At 34.8% G+C, this 19,468-nt stretch overlaps 2 protein-coding genes across 2 annotated transcripts in view; both read right to left on the bottom strand.

Annotated features, from left to right (window-relative positions):
- Window positions 1-16,468, bottom strand: part of LOC117178606 — a 30,036-nt gene extending 13,568 nt beyond the window's left edge. The window contains exons 1-8 of the mRNA XM_033370030.1: window positions 16,270-16,468; window positions 13,560-13,704; window positions 12,903-13,031; window positions 12,370-12,536; window positions 12,060-12,276; window positions 9,247-11,973; window positions 7,698-8,078; window positions 3,784-6,276 (exon numbers count right to left, since the gene is read on the bottom strand). Of these exons, the coding sequence (XP_033225921.1) occupies window positions 3,784-6,276; window positions 7,698-8,078; window positions 9,247-11,973; window positions 12,060-12,276; window positions 12,370-12,536; window positions 12,903-13,029 (6,112 nt within the window). The 5' untranslated portion in view covers window positions 13,030-13,031; window positions 13,560-13,704; window positions 16,270-16,468. The remainder of the gene's footprint in view (window positions 1-3,783; window positions 6,277-7,697; window positions 8,079-9,246; window positions 11,974-12,059; window positions 12,277-12,369; window positions 12,537-12,902; window positions 13,032-13,559; window positions 13,705-16,269) is intronic.
- Window positions 16,469-17,186: 718 nt separating this feature from the next.
- LOC117177985 (cytochrome c oxidase subunit 6C-like) lies at window positions 17,187-18,620 on the bottom strand. Its single transcript, XM_033369147.1, has 3 exons — window positions 18,232-18,620; window positions 17,447-17,604; window positions 17,187-17,341 (listed from the first exon to the last, which is right to left on the bottom strand). The coding sequence occupies exons 2-3, from the start codon at window positions 17,602-17,604 to the stop codon at window positions 17,272-17,274; spliced, it is 228 nt and encodes a 75-aa protein (XP_033225038.1). The 5' UTR covers window positions 18,232-18,620; the 3' UTR covers window positions 17,187-17,271.
- Window positions 18,621-19,468: the final 848 nt, after the last annotated feature.

Below are 19,468 nucleotides of genomic sequence, written 5' to 3'. Positions count from 1 at the left end.
ATATATCTAGTCGGGAGTGGTGCTGACTGAAAACAGATGATTTGGAGCGATTCGCGCGCCATCTGTTAGTCATTCTAAGGACTTATTGAACTACCCTCGTATATTGATAATTTGGCATTTTATGGAGGTATTTTTAATTTTTAAAAGATTTTATTATATAAATTCTAAGCCTAATTTAGAGAAGTGCTATCTTGATATTTGTTATCATTTGTTGAACTATTTAATACAACTTTTTTGTTTAATTGCTTACACCAGGGTTATTACAGCATTTTGATTTTTTACTTGCAGGTCTCTTCTAAGGGTTCTAAAATGAGCTTTAAAAAATTCTTAACCTTACCTAATTAAACTTTGATTTAAAATATTTTCTATAATAAAGAAAATAATTGAAAATTCCTACTTCACTAATTCACACAAACATTAATAAATTTCCTCCATACACGATACATTTAATTTTGAAGTATGTATTGTTACGTCCCAGAAATTTCCACAACACCACACTTTGAATTATTTAAAAATAAATAAACTTTCAATTTTACGGACGCCCATATCTTAATTATTCTTTAATGAAAGAATTTATCTGCGTATACAATATTTCTTACAAAAATTTAAACTTAAGTTTCATTATTTTCAAATGGGGCAAATTTATAGATTAAATGCATTTTTAAATTGGATGGCCTAAACGAATTTTGTTGTTCATTTAAAGGTTTTTTTTAATTTTGAATAATTTGTAGGTTCTAGCTTTTCTTTTGTAAATTTAATATCTTGCAGTCGAAAAATTTTAATTTTCTGTTTTTGTTTAATTTCAACTTCAGTCTATCCCAAACTAGAATTTTTCAGGGTGTTCAGCGATTCTTAGGATTGAAATTGAAGGTCTTTTCCAGGTGTTCCAGGTCAAGAAGTCAAGGTCTCCTTCTTGTAATTTTTCTTAAATCTTTATTGGTAAAATCTTTTTCATTCGTAGAAAACATAGAATTATTTGAAACCTTAGTGAAATCTTTTCAAATCTTATAAAATGTTTTGAAATCTTTTAAAATCATTTAAAATCTTTGAAATCTGTTGTACAAACCTTTTTTAAATCTTGAAATTACGCGAAATCTTTGTAAAATGTTAAAAATCCTTTTAAATATTTCTAAATCTTGCAAATATTTTGAAACCTCTTGAAATATTTAGTAATGTTTTGTAATCTGATGTACGCTAAAAAACCGAATGGTGAAACCCTTGAAAAATCCATTACATCGCGATGCCTCATTCTAATTCCAAAACTAAATTAACATCGACATTGTCAACAATAATTTTTATAATTTGTAAGTTGAATATCACAAAAAAGTGTATACTTTAACATTATATATTTGATGGAGAAAAAATGAAAAACGTATAGAATTAATCACAATATTAACAATATTAACAAGATTAACGTATTAAAATTAATTTTCGCATTTCAATAAAATAACTTTTAAAATAGAAAAATTCATTCAAGGTTCTCGTGAAAAAAATTCCAGGTTTCCAGATTAAAAAATATTCAAGGAGAATCTCAGGTCTTCAAGATTTTCAAGGTTTTCAATGTCGCCAGACGCTCTTTTTTTCTATTTTCATATTTATTAATTACAGGAAACCTAATTCAATTTTTTTATTTATAGAGAATAAATTCTTATATTTAACATTGATCATTGTTGAAGCAATTGTCATTTAAATAATTTTAAATTAGGAACTTGTTTATTTTAAACTTGATTAATTCTTAGCTTTTTTAATTTTCAACACTTCCACATTTTTATTCACTTGAAATATATGGACAATTAATACTTTAATTCGGAATTATACTTTAAAACAGTGCAACTGAAATATTTATTTGTTCATTTTTTAGTATTAGAATGACCAAATATTAAATTATGGACATTTTTGAATTTAAGGATACTCCAGGTGTACCATCAGTTAAGCCTAAAAGTACGCAATCCTTAAATTGATCTATGAAATAGACAAAAAGCAACCTAACAGAAATAGTCGATTTCAGAGTTCTTTACTTAGAGTTATAGTTATTTGCAAATTTGTCTTTTCCCATTCGATTTAAATGGAAAGTTCGAACACTCCACATTTTTCGGTAATTTGTGTTGATCTGGTACCTATAGAGGGCAAAAATTTGAAAATTAAAAAAAAAATTCGCTGGCCGCCTTTGGAATAATCGACAAAATAAGGCGTTACAGTAGAAGTAGGGGAACACAATGTGGGACTACTATACACAAGCAGCTGAATCTTTTTACCATGAACGAATTTGTAGACGTGTGAGGGCTCATTATATAGCTGCGCATTTAGTCTATTCATTATAAAATTATTATACATGTATAATACATATTTTCTAAGATGATAATGTCATTTTTCTACTACTACATTGTACTTGATAGCTAGCCATTACCAAATTATTAAATACATATTAGAGACATATGTAAACGTGAAATAAAATGAAACGTATACACAGATTTACGGCTTCACGATATAAAAAATGATAATTTTTGCAATTTATCGAAATAAAATGTCACTGTATTTGAAATTAAATTAGTCATCACATATAAAAATATGATATAAGTAGCATTAATTATCCTATAAATTACAACTTATAATTTAATTTCAAATACAGTGACATTTTATTTTGATAAATTGCAAAAATTACCATTTTTTATATCGTAAACTCGTAAATCTATGTATACGTTTCATTTTGTTTCAAGTTTACATATGTCTCTAATATGTATTAAATAATTTGGCAATAGCTAGCTATCAAGTACAATGTAGTAGTACAAAAAAGACATTATCGAGTTAGAAAATATGCATTATACATGTATAATAATTTTATAACGAATAAACTAAATGCGCAGTTATATGCGCAGCCCTCACACGTCGAAAAATTCGTTCAGGGTAAAAAGATTCAACTACTTGTGTATAGTAGTCCCACATTGGGTTCCCCTACTTCTACTGTAACGCTTTATTTTGTCGATTATTCCAAAGGTGGCCAGCGAATTTTTTAAATTTCATATTTTTGCAATCTTAGGTACCAGATCAACATAAATTGCAGAAAAATGTGGAGTGTTCGAAATTTTCATTTAAATCGAATTTTGATCATCGTGCCTACCATTTCAGATAAAATTTGTAAAAAATAACCGTTTATTTTATTCTTTAAAAGAATCTTCACAATTATATTCGACAAATTTGTATTAAATATTATTTGGGAAAATAGTTTAATTCGCAAAATGCATATATAAGAATAATAAATAAAAAAAATAATAAAAAATAATCAAGAATAATTGCTAAATAAAATAATATCCCAGAAAACGTAGCAAACGAAAATGACGACTTTCGCCTAAAGTCGAAGGGAACACAAAAATATGCAAATAACTACATTAAAAAAAACAATCATGACATTAACTATTTTTTCCAAAATTTTATTAATGAAGTTGAAAAATTATTGATTTTAACTGTTAATACGTATCAGTGTTACAAATGAAAACGGTAGAATTTTGAAAGATATTGTTTAAAAAAGTCAAAAATGTCGTATAATCCGAGAACTAAAATGGAGAATAATAAAGAATAGATGAACTTCTAATATTTTAAATTAGTTTTTGTATACTTGGGATAATTATCCGGTATATATTACTGTACTTAATATGGTAGACATGATATATTACGAGAAAATAGTGGCATTTTGTTTAAAATAGGGTCAATAGTGGCGTGAGTATGAGCCCTGCTGTGTAGAATTCACCAATACCAAACTTTCTTTACAAAAACAAAACTACTTACCTTTCTTAGCCTTCGTCAGCATCCCCAAGCCCTTCTTTGATTGTTCGTCCTTAGCAGTTACTTGTTTCTTCAAAAGCCCGCTCTCCTCGACACCCATGCAGGCTTTAATCAGTTCCGCAGCATTCTCCGAGCATTTCCGCTTTCCTGGCCTCGGCTGCGTATCTTCCGCCGTACTTGAAGCGACCGAACTCTCACTCTCCTGTCTTTTCCTCTTTCCTGCTTTCCCCGATGTCGTATTTGGTGACAACTTCGAAACTCCCAACTTCGGACTCGCTTTCGCATAGGGCGATATGCTTCTTCTTTCCTCCACCTTGGTAGTTCCATGTGGACTGCACTTGGGCGTCGTTTTGCTGATATCCGGACTATTTAACTTCTGCGACCTCGTTCTGAGCGATCGCTTCTCATTATTCTCGCCCGGGATATCAATCAAAAGCTGCTCGAGGAGCGACTTTTGCGGTCGTTTCACATATTCCTCTGCATTATTAGGATTTAATCGCTCAAAGTGAGCCTCATCACTATCCTCTATGCATATCACATCCTGCCTACCCTCCAACTCCTGCTTCCTCCTTCTCTTTCTCTTAGCATGCTCCGACTCCCCAGCATCCGCATCCGGATTCTGGGAAGCCGGACTCGGCGTATCATCCCGCTGATGAACCACCGGATTCGAATAGGTATACAAAGGTGGTGTTATCCTGATCGGTTGTGGATCATCGGCCAGGGGAGATCGAACGCCCATGTTCCCATCATTCGAGTCGTTCACCAGCTTCTTGACAAAATCGTCTGCGACCTTGTGAAGATTCACAGACGACTCTCTGATCTGATGACTTTGTACGCTAGATTTTTGGCTCTCCGAACACACTTCTTGTTTGGCAAGACCCGCCTCCGCCTCTTTGACAAGATGCACTTCCTTAGCAAGAACCGCATCTTTAGCCAGAATCTTCTCTTGCCTAGTGTCGTCCACCTTCACTTCAAGCTTAGGTTCTATTTTGATCTCTTGTGAATTAAAACTTGTAAAGTTTGAGCATGGACTCGAACTCTTGGCCTCGTTCGCGGGTGCACCCTCGGACTTCTCTACTTTATCAGTACTATACGCAACATGATTCTGAACTACCGACACACCGTTATTATTATTCTGTCCACAAGTTTCATCGCTTAACCTAATCACATTGTCACCATCCGCGAGCGACTTCTTCTCGTCCTCGGACCTATCTTCCGCAATGTTCGGCTTACCCTGGTCAAGTTGCTTTGCCTCCGACTTGACGCAAATGTCCGTGGAGGTGGCTTTCACTTGTGAATTCGCGCACTGCAAGAGTTTATCACCACTTGTTTGAGGGGTCGTGAGAATCGTCGGCAATCCCGTCACGAGTGGACTCGAAACATTCTTATCGATCGGATCTACACTTGGACTCGACGTCGTCGACGTCGACCTCGACTTCTCACTAGGTTTGCTCTCATCGTGATTCACGTGGTTCTCGAGATAGCTCACAACAGAAACGGGACTTGCTCTTGAAACGGGAATCGATCTAGAAATGGGACTCGATCTAGAAACCGAATTCGCCCTTTTCAATTCCCGTGTCTTGACGAGGTCCGAATGCGAATTTGAACACATATCACTACTACTGCTAGTTGAGGAAGGCACGTTCTTATTGGTGGTTTGTGGAGGTGGTTCTCCCTGAATCGCATTCTTGGAGCTGTTCTGAGTCACGGGTTCCGTAGCAGGCCTGTGCAGGGGAGACTCTCCCTGATTAGGCGATTTCTCCGAGAGGGCGTCCATCGATTCTATCCCAGAATCCTCACCGCCACCTCCGTTCCCGACTCGCTCTGGATTCGTGTCGACGACCCCGATTCCAATAGGCACGCTCGTATTCTCCAGCAACTTTTGCTTCACCTTAGCCTCGGTTACGTTGATTTCTCCTATAGGAAGAATCGGCTTGCTGAGAAGCAATTCGGGATCCTGGGACTTGGGCACTTGGTCGGGTAGGGCTCCCATCGAGGGGCTCTGGGTTGTTTTCAGCAGACTGACTCGCTGGGTGTCAACTTTATTCACGGAACGGTCCACCTTGACAACGTGATTCTGGATTATCTTCTTGTGAGTTTGATTATCCATTTTATGCCTGTTCACAGGGTTATTTGCCTCACTCTTTGATAGGGCATGGTTTTTTATTTTCTGCGAGACGCCCTGTGATTTCACTACGGGGGTGGAATTTGTTTTCACACTATCGAGGTCGGACTTATTATTTCCTGGAACAACCCTGGTGAGAGATTGTTGTGTGGTTTTAAGAGAACTTTCGGCACGAGGTGTTGGTTTGATTTCGACGTTGCTGGATGGATGAGGGTTGTTTTGCGGCAAACTTTGGACTTTTGGAGGTGCTGGACTGTCGTTGTCGAACGATGAATTAATATTTACTTTCAGAGCGGAGAGGGAATTCTGCGACGTAGTCTCAGAAATTGTTTTTTGACTATGGAAATATGGAGCCTCCACGTTTTGAGATTCTGAAAAATAACCAGTGAGTTGTTAGCTGTGTTCGATAATCAAGTGTGCAATACAAGAAAATAACAGGGTTGCTACAAAAGTCTAGTTTCAAAATTTCATGACTTTTCAGATTTTCCGCGTCTGCTTTAAAAAAAATCAGGTTACAATACATTCTATTCAATTTCAATACATTTTACTAATCGCAAACTAATTTACCAACATTTTTTTATACAATTATTAACCAATGCAAGTCCCGGTGAAAAACATTTTTACGACAAATTACCATGTTCTATGAAAACATAGTTTTTACACTGATAATAAAAGACAATCTTAACTGTTCCAATTTTTTTGTAAAAAAATACGAATTTCTATAAAGATTTATGAATCGTTACACCTTTGTAAGACATTTTACGAAAATATACATCTGGAATAACTACATGTAGTTTTTCATAATTTTTTTTTCTATTTTGCTACGATTTCCTAAAAAAATCTACAAACCCATAATAGAGGTTTAGTTTGTCATCATTTTTAATAGTTTTTTTACGATTTGTAAAAGCTCGTATAATAATAGACAAATTTACGACTCCAAGATGTAGGTTTACGTTTTCATAATTTTTAATAGATTTTGGTATAAAATGACGAATATCTACTAAAAATAAGGAAAATTTGTAATTTTCAAAAGTTTTATTTTTAGTTTTTCATAGTTTTAAAAATAAAATTAACAATTTCTACACACAATTATAAATGCGTATTATTTTCTAAGAAAAAATAGATTAATCTACGACTCCAAAATGAAGGTTTACTTCTGCAGAATTTTGAATAAGTTTTTATTGAAAAAATGCGAATGGCCACAACATTAAATAGATATGTAGTTACATATATCTATAGAAAATGAGGAGATTGTAGAACCCCAAATCGATCATTTTCTACAATTTGATATAAAAACGTTACCATCGTAGGACGATGTAGTTTTTTGGTAAAACTGGCCAAATTTTAAGGATTCTCTAAATAATATTAATATGTTTATAATATATATATAACTATTATTATTATTATATTTGCAAGAGTTTAGACGATGCAGATTTAAAAACAGATAATTTTTACGTTTAAAAACCTTATGTGTGAATTAAATGGAATTAGAATATATTACAACCAATTACGCCAAAATCCTTGCCATGAAAATATACAAAAATCGAGACAATGTTATTATCGCTTTCTACGAAAAAACTATTCCAAATTATTTACCACAATTATTGTTTAACATTCTGGAATTATAATCATATTATTTATATTAAAAACGATTAGATTCGTATCAAATCACGAATAAAAAATTCCAGTGGTTTTCTTCTAATTCCATCATTTTTAGAGGTTTTCCAGAACTTTTTCAACGTTTAATGCCTTTTCCAGGCCTTGTAGCAACCCTGAATAAGAAAATACTTACCTGTTAAATTTAGATCCTTCTCGTCCATTAGACTCGACCGCCTCCTTTTTTCTTGACTAACGAGATCTTTTCTGATGCCATTGACTTCCGTCAATCTTGAGCCAACAGTGTTCATAATATTAGGTTTTTCGGTCACAGATCTGCTCAAGTCACTGTCACTAGTTCTTCTAATATCCCCAATCTTCCTCGCCGAACTCAAATCATTGCCGGATAAAAGTGCATCGGTTTTCTTAATTGTTTGAGTCGCATCGCCTTTGTAACCGAGTCTCTTCCACTTTGATTGATTATCAACTATCCTTCCACCTGACAACAAATTCTGCTCGCGATGCTGGCTATCTCCAGTTTCCGATTTCTTCTTTGAATCTCTTCTTTTCGTCTTGCCTGTTGCAAAGAAGCAAAGAACAAAACCCATTATTACAATTTTATTTCAACAAATCAGACAAATCTTCATCTGTAAATATATTATAAGTCAGGGTTGCCACAAAAGTCCGGTTACAACATTCCATGACTTTTCCATGTTTACTTTTTTTTTAATCCAGCCAATTCTATTTAATCTCAACACATTTGATCGCAGAATAATAGACCATAAGTTTCTTGTACAAATGATTAAATAATAACAATATAAAGGGCTTCATTAATTATTCAATTAGTCAATTTTTCATTAAAATTATTGTATAACTTTACAAAATCCTGGTGAAGTACTGAAGTACTAAAATAATGATTAAAACTTTGAAATAGGAGCGACTAAAAAAACCAGTCATTTTTTTAAATTCCGTGACTTTTCCCGAATTTGTTCAAGTCTTCCAGTTCTTGTAGCAACCATGTAACTATTATTTTTATAATAATCTCCAAATAAAAATGTAACGGTTTTCGACTTTTCGACATTCTCCACATTTTCACACCCGCCGTAAAATAGTTTTAAATATCTTCGTGAATTTTTTTTCACAATTGGACTTGTCTTTTTGAAACATAATAAGCTCAGTTTGCCACAATTTAAATCGTAATTTTCCAAATCTTTCTATTAAAAACGACAATAATAAAGCAACATTGCAGCTTATAATATATATCGTCTATTAACTCTTGCATGAAAAGAAATTTCTTATTGATTTTAAACAGTTTATTAATTAATTATTGAACGTGGAAATGCGGTCAACGGAATCGTAAAGTGAAGTTTCAAATATTGGTAATTTAATTTTTTAAATAATTTATAACTTGGTAAAAATTTATTATTAAAAGTGATGTTCTTATACTTCCCGAATTACTTTGTTTTGTATTCAAACATAAAAATCGACTTACTTCAAAGAGGGCCCGACGTTTTTTTTCGTTTTTGGTCTTAAAATGTCAAATTTGTACTCCTTGAAACGGAAATTTCACAAGATCTTGACACAATTCCTTCCTAGCACGAGCAATTATCCTTAATTAAACTCATTACGATTTCCCGAACTAAATTAAACCAGTAGAAAAGCAATACAAAAATCAAAAAAACACCCCCCTATTCGTTCGGATCCCGGGAAAAAGTGGAAGCATTGCAAAGGTATTTTAGTCTCACCTCCGCCAATTTTATGTTCATTCGTGTGATTTTGAACGTCAGTGTCTACTTGACTTTTGGTTAAAGCTTGTTGAGGGTTTGGAGTCTGGTTTAAAATAGTTGCTTTGTGCTTCAAAGGTGAGGGTATTCTACTATTGAGCGGGATGTCATCGACGTCGCCGCTTTTACTGGAACTCGGCTTGGTATTTCCGGATTGCATCTTTGTCGGATCTAACGTGGATTCTTGTTTTAAGGCATTCGGTTTGGTCGCAACGGTTTGCAGTGTATTATTCACTTTAACCACGGGATTCGCACTGTTCATCGTCACAGAATTGGGTAAAGGCAATTTGGTCGCGGACGACGTACCTATAATCATGTTCAATGACTTCTTCTGGAGTAACTTGTGACCATCAGCACACTCCTTCATTTTCTTAAGCTTCCCTCTCCGTTTCAGATTCGCCGAATCGTCCTCGCCATCCTTCAGCGACTTCTTCTCCTTCTTCCTTATCTGCACTACAGAGGCATTCCGACCTCTTAATGAAATATGAAGAGGAGGCACTCGTGGTTCTTCGCCGCCGGATCCTGCATTCGAAAGCCCGGAAAACATTTTTGATGATTTCTCAGCTTTCCGCACTTGTTGCGTGTTAACAAAGGATACGTCAACTTTATAAGCTGGGTTGTGAGGATCCGATTTCTCGACCTTCATCCTTAGTTTGATCTTCTCAGCTGGCATTGGACTATGTGCCGATTCTCTTGAAGATTTTATCCTGTTGTGTTTTAAACTCCCCTCACTCGCTGTCGACTTGACGGTCGTTTCCGAATCGGACTGATCCGTATTAGTTGTCGTGTCATTCCTCCTTGAGAAATTGCTGTCTGCATCATCATCAGAGTAAATTGAATTCGACCTATCGTTCGAGGGCGAAGGATAGGAGAAGAAATCGTCCTGGTTGTCTACAGCACTCTCAGGTTCGGAATCCGAACTTTCACTCGGCATGGGTTCAATCTCACCGGAAAAAGGATTAATTAGAAACTGCCTAATCTTCCCCGTGGACGTATACTCTGGTTCCGGGGGTTCCTCTTCTTTTAAAGGTTCGGGAGCCTCGGTTTTTATCGGCCCCGTGGGTTCGGTTTTAACTATTCCTGGAACGGAGATGTGATTTTGCGATGTGGAGAAGGTCGCGGAGAGAAAAGTCCCGGGACTCGAGGTGGCTAATCGCTGAGCTGTGTTGACCTGAGCGCCTTGCGGAACGTTCTGGTTCCAAGTGGTCCCGTTCGCGTTGTCCGATGGAGCTTGATAATTTCTACTGAGGATATTCTGACTCTGGCCGTAACGAAAATCGGTAGTCGCACTCGTGTTAAGATTCATGTTCTTGATCTGATTATGATGCAACTGTTGCTGAACATTGAGAGCTTGATTCTGGGGGACGGGATTAGAAGTTGGGTTTTGTCTCGGGTAAGGTGGAGGAGTGGGTTGACGTTGATTATTTAGATAGCCGAGTCGTTGTTGGGTGACGGAGTGAAGAATCTGTTGTTGCTGAATTTGGGAGTTTGGGTTGGAGGGCAGAGAACTTGTCTGTTGTTGGTTAGGTTGACTCTGGAGAGGAGAGGCGATCTGCTGTGGGATCTGAGATTGTTGCTGCTGCTGCTGTTGAGCTAGGAGTTGCTGTTGAATTAGCAGCTGTTGCCTTTGTTGTAAGGGTGTCCTGACTTGTTGTCCGTTGACAGGAAACCTTGCAGAGAGTTGATTTTGGACCTGGGCTTGTGGGGTTCGGTAAGCGAGTTCCTGTCTGACAGGAAACTTCTGCTGGATTTGTACTTGCGTGTGTGCCCCTGAAGTCTGTTGAGAGACACCAGGGAGAGGCTGATTTGTAACTTGCACTTGGTGCAGAGTTTGCTGCGAAGCGACATTCTGGAGAGGAGTGCCGATGATGCTGGCCGAATGCTGAGGCACTGTCGAAGGTTGGCTGGCATTGACGGTTGCGAAAGCAGAGGGACTTTGACCGGAGACTTGACCCAAATCGGGAACGGTAGAGGCACCGATCAAGTCTTCGGTTCTCAGTGAGTCCAAATTGGGTGGAGATTCATTTGGAGAGGGAACATCTTTCCTACGGACGGGTTTCTTGGTCGGCCTCATTCTGTTGGCTATTGCTGATCCGTCGACGACAGCTGGAGGCAACATCTTTTGACTGGGGACATTGTTGGGATGCGAAGCTCCGTCGTTTTGCAGAAGGTTTACTAGAAGCGGACTCGACAAGGCGACCTGGTTACCACTTCCGTTCGATGTTCCCGAGAGAGCGCTGCTGTTACTGCTACTGCTGCTTGGTGACGGACTAGAAACCATAACATTGGGAGGCGGAGGCTTGTACTGAGTTTGACTGACAGTCGAAATGGGCTGAGTTGTTGGCTGGATTGTCGATGGTGCGGTGACAGTCGCCGCAGAATCTTGAGCTGGATAAGGCGGAGGAGGTTGCGAGTGGTGCTTGAATTGCACTGCGGATTTGATGGTGCTTTGTGATTCACGTGAGTGTATCGCCTGGGCTGCATGTGTCATGCTAGCAAAGGGAAAGGGTCCGTTGTAGTTCGTCCGGGGCGAAGCACTGGGATTTTGAACCGCCTGAGATCCGGACAAACCGCTGCTACCAGGTGTTGATTGAATGGTCTTGTTGAGAAATGAGGGAATCGGATCACAGTCGGTTGGAGCAACAACATTTGGAGAACGGAATTGAGGCGATTTTTCGGCTGATGTACCTGAAAATAAAAATGTACAGTTTATTTTCATATCTCAGAACCCTTCCAATTGAGGTTTGATGAAAAATAACATTTAAAAAATGTACCAGCTGCTATTATTTGAGCAACGCTGCGCAAGGTGGAGGAAAAGTTGGACGCGTTACTAGGACCAGGAAGAGGAGCCGCAGGATCTCCTTGTGAATTAGAACTGCCACTTGCGGTATCATTTTGAGACTTATTTCCACTTTCCTGGGAAGACCCAGAATGTAAGACTATTTCTTGCGCTTCTCCGCCGAAGCGACTTGCTATCCTTAGAGATATCACCTGGAAATAACACAGGAAACAAAGAGTTAGTGAATGTGTTTTACACATGGAAAACTTAACACCATCTAAAAATAAAATAAAAAGCTTTCGTACCTGATCTCCTTCGACTTGAACGGAGAGGATACCAAGCTGGGTGAGAATTGAGGATCCCTGCGATGCTAGCTCCCGTAAACGGAGAGCAGCATCTTTGGGAATTGAAAATGTCACTCTCACAGAATTCCATGGTTCCACTTTGTCAATTCTTAACTGTTCACCCTTATCTGTTAAAAAGAACAAAAATTGGAAATATTTGCTCATTAAAAAAGATTACGAATTGTTTAAGAAACACTTAACTAGTATGAATTAATAAACAAATATTGACTCTAATGGAATTGACAGCAGCTAAATTTCTTGATAAATAATAAAAATTAAAACGGCACGAATAAAGGAATAAAATCACTAAATAAGAACAATCACTACAATGTAATAAGGAAATGTTAGGGCATTTTGATGAATAGAAGTCAATAATGAAATGAAAAAAAAAATGTTTACGAGCCGGCTACCATTCCAACGATATTACTTTTCTAATGCTTTATTTAAAAAGTAAAAAAAGTTACTTGGTAGCATAAAATATGTGGATCACGTACCTTTGCAGACAAGGGTATTGAGACGATCTACAATGATTTTAAATTTGTGGGGAAATTCTGGATCTCCAAGGTCTCCTTCACACGTTACAATTGTCTCAATCAGATCACCATCACTGTCAGCCGCCATGACTGTGACACAATTGACAAAGTTGATGTTAGTATAAGATTATCAAAAAATAAATAAAACGGAAAAGATTATTAAGCTCCAACTTATAATAAAATTGTAAAAAGCTTAAAATTTCTTCCAAAGTGAAAAACTATTTGGAAATTTAATGATGCCATACAATTTTTTATCAAGAGAATATACAAATTTAATATAGGGGAAACCACCCTACAGTATAAACTGATTAATTTAAAATACTAATATATGTAAAACAAATCATTCAATCTAATTAATAGCTAAGACGAGATAAGTATTAATATATTAAAATTAGAACTGATTATTTTACTAATATTTGTGCTTATTATTAATGATTATCTACTGTAGAGAGGTCTCCTCTACTAATAATGCAAAAATAATCAAATTAGCGCAAAATTGGTTAAAACCTTGAAATGTAAAAAGAATAGGCAGTTGTGCTAAAACTAAAAGAATTAAAAAATTACAAAAAACGGTGCAATTAAAGTTTTCGAATAAAAGTGATTAATGATGATACTTACCAAGCAATAATCACATAACTACCCGGGTAGCCTGGGGACGTCTGAGGATATCAGTGCAATCTCTGTACGACGAGATGTCCGTCTGAAGAATCAGAGACGAAAACCCCAAACCACTCCAGAGCAGTGTACCTAACACCCTTCTTGTCTGCTTGAACAAAAAAGGGACCGAAATTTATTAAAATTTCACTAAAATAAATAAATAAACAAGTTATACAATTTAATACGGCCTAAAACCCTGAACCCGAAAACATTTATTTCTTATGGTGATAAAAATATTACCAGTTGTAGATTTAAAAAAAAATCGTTCAGAAGACGCCAAACGTGTTTTTAGAGTAAATAAATCACTTGATTTATTTTTAAAAAACAAATCATTTCTCTAATATTGTGCAAAAAACGTTTGTATTAAAAAAGTAACTTCTTCGAAAACATGCATAGCTTACAAAAAAATTGTTAACTATAAAATAAATTCAGCATCTGTATTGCATGTTGTGTAAAAAATAAGCTATCTATCGATATAAATAAGTTAAATTAGATAGTAAACGATCACTTTTGCATAAATTGTTACACATCAGTATTAAATAACATCACAAAGTGATAAGAGTGCTTTATAGAAGCATCTTGGTAAATTTTTATCTTTTTGAACATTGAAATGTTTTAAAATGATAAATAAACAAGTTGTATTAGTAAAAATTATTTTCTATAAAATTTGTTTGTCCAAAAAATGAACGAAATATAAACTTTTTAATAATTAGTTGTAAGTGTCGTATTCGAGGGTAAATAACGAATAAATAACCTAAAAACTATCTTTACAATTTTTTAATTAAACTACGAAGTATTTAAAACTGAGGAATTGCAAACTTAAATATCCGAAACATCAATATGTTTTATTATTAATCTTGAAAATTGAGCAATATTGAATAAAAATTTAACCACATTAAAAAATACAGAATACCTACATTATTCCAAATTATATACTTTCCAAATAGAACGACTATGGGAGTATTTAAAAATAATAAACATGCAAAATTAATAAGTTCAGATCAAAAGCGTGTACTCAACATTGAAAAATTACCAAATTAAAAACCCACAAATCTAAACATAACTCGTGAATGTTCGTAAACTTTAACCTTTTATACATTTAATAAAGACAAGCTGAAAGCATTTTTTCCAGAACAATATAAAGTATAATTTTGAAGAATCGTGAAAGAAGAAAAAAATGTAATGTTTGCTTTTCTTTTGCATTAAAAATAGAATTACAGTTTAAATTCACTTTGATTTAAATTCAGAAACATCAAAACTTTCAGACACAATCACTTCATATTTCAATTAAACGAATTGTCCAATAAAAATGTAAATATTCAAACAGGAAAATCAACAACAAATATAACCTTATTTAAATGAACCTGATTTTTGAAATGAAAGTTAGGAAATTCATTTAAAAACTAAAAATCAGTTGTCTTAGGTTAATTTATTTGTTGCAAATGTACTCAAAATTTAATTTATAAATTAAAAATAACTTAGAAGCCTTAAATTTGAAAATGCTTTGAATTTTACCGTTTCATATGAATGAAAATTAAAAAATGGATTTATCCGTGGCACAATATTCTTAAATGAGAATTAATGTCGATACAGAATCTTGACAATTTCTAATATTTTGTATTTAGTTCTACAAAAATTGGGCAATTTCTTAAGATTATATATATATATCCCCCCCCCCCTTCCATTAATATATATAAATCTTTCACGAATATTTTCTTAAAAATTTTATGACAGTCCGAACAATTTTAATTACAAATTTTTACGCCAACCTTAACTATCTGCATACAGAAAATTGTTACACTTTTCCCACTAAATCCTATTTAAACAAGTTAGAAAAAAAGCAAATTAGAAAAGGGCATTCAAAAAAGGTAAAAAAAACGCGTACACCGGAAAAGAGCATTATGAATTTTTTTGCACGAATCCACTGACATATGATTACCACGCCTCGGTGGTTTGATAGAACCCCTAATAAACTAGTTTAATCCACAGGTAACACAGGTGGTAGGTGAAAATAATTCTATTTACGAAAACAATCACAAAAACACAGTGCATAAACACGAGTGAGGCTGTCGTTGCGTACTTAGGTTATAACTTGATGACGATATTTAATTAATCAGATCGAGGCACCGCGCGAATTTCGGCAAAAAAAAAAGAGGGGATGATCGCGATTTTCGGAAAATCGTAACGACCGTGAGAAAAACGTTCTGGGTGGTAGCTCTTGCATTGACGAACGGCAATTAAAATCTTTGGGCCGTAAGACAGAGGCTCGGTTTCTCTAACCATGGAAAATAGGTTATAAGCCATATTTTTTGTCTAGGCGCGCAACCTGGGGGTTCATTTGGCCGAAATGCGCCACTTTTAGTCACGAATCCATCGCTGCTGACGATTTCCGCGTTGACTTTCAAGAAAATAAGGCACCCAGACCATTGCATATCGGGGGGGCCACCATTTTGTCCGTCGGGGGAGGTGTACGTGAAGTGGGCTCAAGCATGCTCAAGATAGCCCGTCAAAAGTCCAAAAAATATTGTCCCGAGGATGTTCCTGAGCAATATGCTCGGAACGCGTTTTTAATCCGCCGATGAAACTCGACACCACGCTCGCGACAGGCCTCACTCGGGTTCTTGCACACCACGATTCGATACCGTATGAACACAGGAAAATTTAACGTTACCCCATTTCTTTCCAACTTCGTCCGGGATTTCTCGCGTCCAAAATGTACCGAGACACAACACTTGAGCACTGCTCTTCACCGAGAGTACACAGCGTGGAACTTACTGCACTTTCTGCACACGGCGCGCTACACAGATCGCGAAAAAACTCGACATAATCGGCAATATAAAGGGACAAGTCATAAAACGCCATGAACAATAACAAGGTGCCGCCATTTGCAATGCGAGCATCTGACATGCGCAAATCAATCGCGCGGGGCACCATGGGTAACCGCGCGCCATCTTCCCAATCGTTTAAAACCTAACCTCAATTTTACTAAACCTTTGTCAAGTTTATCAATGATTTACGAATTTTCAACACTTTCTCATCAAATACTCCCATTTTAACTATATTTTCCCTTATTTTTATTTGAATTCTTCGAAGAATTGTATCATTGAGGTTAGAAATTTCTCAGTTTATTATATCCTTTTGGCGCTCATTAGTTTTTTCAGAATTTTTTTTCGAAAGGCAAATGTTGTTTTGGGTAAAATCTTCTATTTCCGATGAATATATCTGCCCGACTCATCTTCAATATCAAGTCCTCGAATATTTGCAGTGTAGAAGCACTGCATATTTGCGATTTTTTTCTTAAATTTTTTAATCTTCAAAAAATTGTATTTAGTGTAACTCCAGCGCAGAATTTCACTTCATATTGCAATAATGAACCCGCTGAGCCTTATAATAAAAAGAACAAATTAATACCTAGGTACTCAAAAAAAAATAATTGCAAAAGTTAGTTTTTTCAAGTTTGTGGCAAAACACGTACAATATGCAATTTCAGAGATACTAAAACCGAAATCAAAACTTAAATATTGAAAATGTGTAGCAGCTGAAAACAAAAATGATGACTTTTGGTCAGAGTAAGTTTAAAAACAGAAATTCCTTTAAATTATTTTAATATATTTTTCTAGTGAACAGTTTCCACCGGAATTTCTACATTTACATTTTTATTGGAAAAATTATCTTATTTTGGACACGACTGCATAAGACCAGCATCGTTCATCCTCTGTAAAGCAGCGTCGCAATCATAGGTCCTAAAAAACAAAAAGAAATCAAATAATTAATACAAAAATGAAAAGGGAACATTAAATACAAAACATTGAGAAATTTTTCAAATTAAAAAACAAAAATAAAATTACTTGTAAAATTCGTCGTATCTTTTCTTCCTTCTTTCCACATACAACTGTCTGAAAATCATGGTTCCAATACCCACAAAAACGACCATTCCTACAAGTTGTTTTTTGACTTGGTTGATATGCATTCGCCGCATAGGTGGCTTAGGAATTATTTCAGACATCTGAAACAAATTGTTAACACTTATAAAAATATCCTGTCTATTGTTGTAAATCTGGCTTTTATATTTGATTCCCACACCTTTTTGTGTATATAAAAAATTGTCAATAATAATTTTAAGAATTTGATTTTAATGATCAATATTTTACAAATTTACGAATATATATTCAAAAATCTTTACTCGGGAAAAAATGAACCCTCATAAAGCAACATACAACACAATTTATTCCGTTACTTATTTGTCGTTATAGAATAAAATGTTAAAAAAAAATGTTTCTTATCTAAAAAATGCTGAGGTGAATTATGTTTCATAATTTTCATATGGTTAACTGAAAAATTAAATTTCTATACCAAAATGATGAAAGGGCATGAAAGTGTTCACTTTTATTGAGAACATGTTTTTTCTGAAAAGTTATTCAAGACACAAATAATTTTTAGAGGGGAAAATACAAAATTTGGTAAACTAGCTTCCTTTTTTACAAACATTTAAGTAATTGTACTAGCCTTGAGCGACGAGTTTTGGATTTTGGAGCAACCAATCAATGAATTACGTAACAATTGAAAAAAAGTTGTCTCAACAATTAATAATATTGGAAACAAAAGCAAAAGTCGGTTTAAAAGCATGACAAACCTTGATTTGATGTATTCACGCAAAATTCACCACCTTGAAAAAAACACCTCAGGTACGATACTCCAAGTGAAGTAAAGCAGTAAAGTCGTATAAACTCAAACAGAAGAGTGGGGTGTAATTTTCTCTCCCCACTTAAATTTCTTGTCGCGATCGAAGAAATAATTCTCAAATTCTTTCCGCACTTTTTTCTTTATTTTTCGCGGTTTCTGAACAAATTTCCAATTTCAAATGAAATTTAGAGCTTGTAACAATTAATAAATTATAAAAGTCTGTCTAATCTATTTTTAAAGGTTAAAGGTTGTAAGGGGTGATAGTTACTCGATTCCCTTGGATCTGAAAAATTGTAGTTTGATTCGTTTTGAAAGTCTTTTATAACTCTACTTTCCCGAACAAAATCCTTTATGACAAACTTATTCATATGATAAAACTATTCATAATTTTGTATATACAATTTTTTCAAAAAAAAAAAAAAACAAAAATGAAATTACCAATGAAAATAAACTTTAGGTTACGTGGATCTGTAAACTGATTCGATTTTCGTTTGGACAAGCTAATGCATGTTTAATGCTGATTGGTTGAGTGACGCATGCATGAGTTACCTTCAAAAACTCAGGAGCGTATAAGGGAACTTTAAGGTAATGAGTTTTTTACGGATAATAATTATTTGATGGAAGTTGCTGATACATATTTTTATATGTTACATTATTCTTTTTTGAAATAATAAATTACAGCTGAATCTTAAAAATCAAAAGTTTGATTATTAAGAAAAAATTCAAGTTATAAAGACGCTCCTGCTGAGGAACAGGTGCACACCTAAAAATACCAGAGATAATTAAAGTTTTTTTTGTATGCCTTTGAGGAAGAGATAATTAGGTAGGTATATATATTCTAAAAAGCTAAATTAAAAGGTATCAAGAATGAAATATTCTTCCAAAACGATATTTCTTTGAATTTTTTTATAAAAATAGAAAAATTCGTGGGTGTAAAACAAAAAAACTTAAAACATTTGAAAATATTTCTCTTTGTCCATTAAATGTATACATTATAATTTTGCCTTTCACATTTCATCCAAGTCAAATTATAAGTTAAATTTTGTTTAAGAATTTTGAAATTTAGCAAAATATAATAAGTTAGAAGTCCATCTAAATTTAAAAAACGGAAAAAAAACGATAACGGGGTTCCTGAAGGTGGAAGCACGTACTTCCCTGGTCTTCCAACCTTATATGCTTCCGTCATT

The sequence above is a fragment of the Belonocnema kinseyi genome, chromosome 8 (assembly GCF_010883055.1).
Source record: "Belonocnema kinseyi isolate 2016_QV_RU_SX_M_011 chromosome 8, B_treatae_v1, whole genome shotgun sequence".
NCBI lineage: Eukaryota > Metazoa > Arthropoda > Insecta > Hymenoptera > Cynipidae > Belonocnema > Belonocnema kinseyi.
The sequence above is the reverse complement of the archived record's forward strand: the minus strand, read 5'-3'. Positions and strand labels throughout refer to the sequence as shown.